Source organism: Bufo gargarizans, chromosome 8, assembly GCF_014858855.1.
Source record: "Bufo gargarizans isolate SCDJY-AF-19 chromosome 8, ASM1485885v1, whole genome shotgun sequence".
Lineage (NCBI taxonomy): Eukaryota > Metazoa > Chordata > Amphibia > Anura > Bufonidae > Bufo > Bufo gargarizans.
In genome coordinates this window covers 193,172,964-193,176,394 of record NC_058087.1, presented here as the reverse complement: position 1 = coordinate 193,176,394, position 3,431 = coordinate 193,172,964, and the positions used below count along the sequence as shown (strand labels likewise).

The following is a 3,431-nucleotide window of genomic DNA, read 5'->3' as shown; positions in this document are numbered from 1 at the left end:
GCGGCGAGCACAACAATGGGAGCTCTATAGGCGGCACAATACGGAGCGCGCGGTATGTTCTCACACTAACAATGTATAGAGTTGGGACCAAGACACCTCGTCGTGTAGACGTCGCCTTAAACTGAGCGCGTGCGACCAGCTCAGCGCGACCGGCCAAAGATAAGGAAGAGAACAGCAGGTGGCGCTGTACAGATCCAGTGTATTGCAGAACTCATTACCTGTGGTTATAACAGACATGATGGCGGAGGAGACCACAGACACCCAGATGACTAGGACCGACAACTCTGATGGACAGAAGTAGTCAGACATTTATTCCATAAAAAGGGAAAAAACACAACAAATGCCGCGTATAGTGCGGAAAGAAGCGTCACATTGTCACATCTCTACAGAAATAGGAAAAGCTGATTAATAATTATATGTTCCCCAAATGTGTCCCCGAAACATAAAGAAGCCCCTACAGCGACCTCAGTGGAGGACGGGGAAGGGTTAATGATGCCCCCATGAGGTACGTGCACTCGGCGGTGTATCTCCGCTCCAGGATCCACACCTGTTACCTGCAGATCCTGACACGGATTTCCCCAGATCTCCCCCTCTGCATTGTAAAGGGAGAAATCCGCACGGACAATCCACCGGCCGCAGATCTCCAGATCCGCTCCGCAGGTCACTCCTGACGCAGGAAACTTCCGCTCCGTGTAGATGAGATACTGGGAATCCCATCTGCTTAGGCGGTATTATTTCACTCTGGAAAACCAGCAGGTAATACGCACCGTGCGCTTGTACCCGAAGGCCATCTGCGCACGCTGCGGAATACGCTCAGTCTTTCCACGCGAATTACCATGTGGAAAAACCGAATTACAGCACCAGCAAAGTGTATGAGATTCCCCCGATCACGTACACTTCGCCGATTATTTCCGTGCGGATTCCCAGATCTGCGGCCCGTCAGTTATGTTTGTGGTTGTAGCTGCGGATTTCACCCTTTTCAGTGGAAAACCGCATCTTATCCGCACCAAAAACCGTGATCACACATTGCAGGTATTGGTGCGGATACGCTGCGGGTCTGATGTGCGTTCACCTGAACTCGTGTGCAGACGACGTAACTTCTCATTTGTCTCAAGCATCGATTCTGGATCTGATCTCCAAGGAATATAAAATAATCGTACAGTAACCCCCCCCCCCATAGAGCCGCCATATACACTGTGTGATCGGAGGCTCCGCCCATACAGCGCTATATAGTGACTTATAGGCGGAGATTATAACGGGACGTGGACGCATCAGCCTCAGCTTATTATTTTAACAGAGGCTCCATCCCACACACAGAAGACAACATGTAGGGGTTCAGAGAAGGAGGCGGTGAAGGTGTGTAAGTGTCTGATGGGGTCACACAGCTGATAGAAGGACAGACGCCCGGCCTCATAGTCTAAGAAGACCCCAAATCTAGGACATGTTGTATCTACACTGAGGGGGGATCTGACTGAGTGGTGACACACTTCACATTCTGCACCAAACATAACCAGACACCAAGATTTATCATTACATATAATACAAGACTCATCTCCTTCCCTTTCTATACTGGGATAGGACATTCCGATGCCACATTCTCCTATCTGGTCCCACTCTACCTCCCAGTAATGTCTTCCTGAGGAGAGGCCACATCTGCTTAACACCTGGGCATAATACAGGAACCTTCCCGGTGATTCTGGTTTGTCCTGTTCTTCCTCCTCTTTTTCCTCGTCTTCTTCTTCTTCCTCTTCTTCTTCCTCTTCTTCTTCCTCTTCTTTTTCCTCTTCCTCTTCTGTTGCTGTTTTCAGATCTTCTGATATCTTCACAGATCTATGAGCAGTGTCCTCATCCAGCAATATGTCTGGAACATGGAGCCCGAGCTCTGATGCGACATTGGTGACAATATCCCTCATAGATCGGTGTAAGGTCAGTGAGATCAGAACCTCATCCAGATCATCCTCAGACCTGCCCTCTCCACCATCTCCCCCTGTGTCCTCATCATCTCCATGACCACATACTGTAATGTCACTTTCTTGTAGGAGTCTTATTGGGTCGGTGACATGACACATCTCCTCCACGTGACGCATCTTCCTGGACAGCTCGCCCTCCTCTATTTCCAGCTTCTTGATCAGATCAGATATCTGGGACACAATCTTCTCCTCCTGCCTGGAGATCTCGCTCAGCGCTTTCTTTTCTGCCATTTCCAGTTGTTCCTTAATGTCCATAAATAACTTCCTGACGTTCTTCCTCTTATCAGAGGCCTTCTCCTGGATATTCCTCTGACGATCCTGCAGATTCGGAAGTTTCGTCTGAATTTTTGCTTTTTGTGGGTTTAGTTCTTCCAGATATTTCCTCAGTTTCTCTTTCTCCTTCTCAGAGGCCACGTCCAGTAGCTCCACGTTATGTCCCCTGTGCTCGCCGACCAGACAGCAGGACACACAGATACAGGCGGTGTCTATAGGACAATAGTATTTCAGCACCTCCTTGTGTGTGGAGCATTTTCTTTCCTTCGGGGTAGCAGTAGGTTCAACCAAAGTATGTTCTGATGACTTACTGTGTCTACTCAAGTGTTCTCCACAGAACGAGGCCTCACACTGCAGACATGTCCTCACAGCCGGTACAGGAGACTTAGTACAGTAAGTACAGAAGATCCCGGTCTCCTCCATATCAGGCCGAGCAGATAAGAAACGCTCCACTATGTTCCTCAGCTTCCTGTTCTTCTCCAGGGCCGGACGCACTGGATATTCTGCTCTGCAGTCAGGACAGGAATACACTCCAGCTGCCTCCTGTGCATCCAGCGCACTCACAATACACGAGCGGCAGAAGTTGTGTCCACATCTCAGGGATACGGGGTCTGTATAGAGGCTCAGGCAGATGGAGCAGTCCAGCTCGGCCCTCAGATCAGCAGACGCCATTGTAGTACTGAGGAGCAGGAATCGAAAGTGCAAAAGTCTCTTCTGATAAGAGGGCGGAGAGCTCCTGTAGAAGAATTAACCCCTGCAGCTCAGAGATTGCATTCCATTGAGAAAAAAAAAACACTAAACGTCAGTACAAATAAAAGAAGAGTCAATCAGAAATGTTGGGGAGAGTAAAGGAAACTTCACCTCTGTCTCCTCCAGTCGGGATAATGAGACATGTGGAGTATTACAGGTGACCCCTGTAGTAGGTTGATGATGGGCTCCATCCTGAGGAGCAGCGAGTGCAATCTTCTCAGGAATCAAGCTGAATGTATTCAGTGTGCACATGTAGTGCGTCTGATGCGGGACGCTAGCTCCATCCCCTCTCTCACCTCGGTGATCTGTAGTACGCGGGCCGTCCATGTGAAGCAGGTGGGAGACGCCTCGTCTATGAGCTATTGTGGCTCGGTCTCCCCGGCTAGAGTCGGATGCAGTGAAGTCAGCGGTGGCTCGTCCTGGTCCTGGTCTCCTGGT

At 49.8% G+C, this 3,431-nt stretch overlaps 1 protein-coding gene across 1 annotated transcript; it reads right to left on the bottom strand.

The window, feature by feature from the left end:
- Positions 1 to 290: 290 nt before the first annotated feature.
- Positions 291 to 3,041, bottom strand: LOC122944999 (E3 ubiquitin/ISG15 ligase TRIM25-like). Its single transcript, XM_044303776.1, has one exon. It carries the CDS (start codon positions 2,913 to 2,915, stop codon positions 1,278 to 1,280), a length of 1,638 nt encoding a protein of 545 aa, XP_044159711.1. The 5' UTR covers positions 2,916 to 3,041; the 3' UTR covers positions 291 to 1,277.
- Between the last annotated feature and the right edge of the window lie 390 nt (positions 3,042 to 3,431).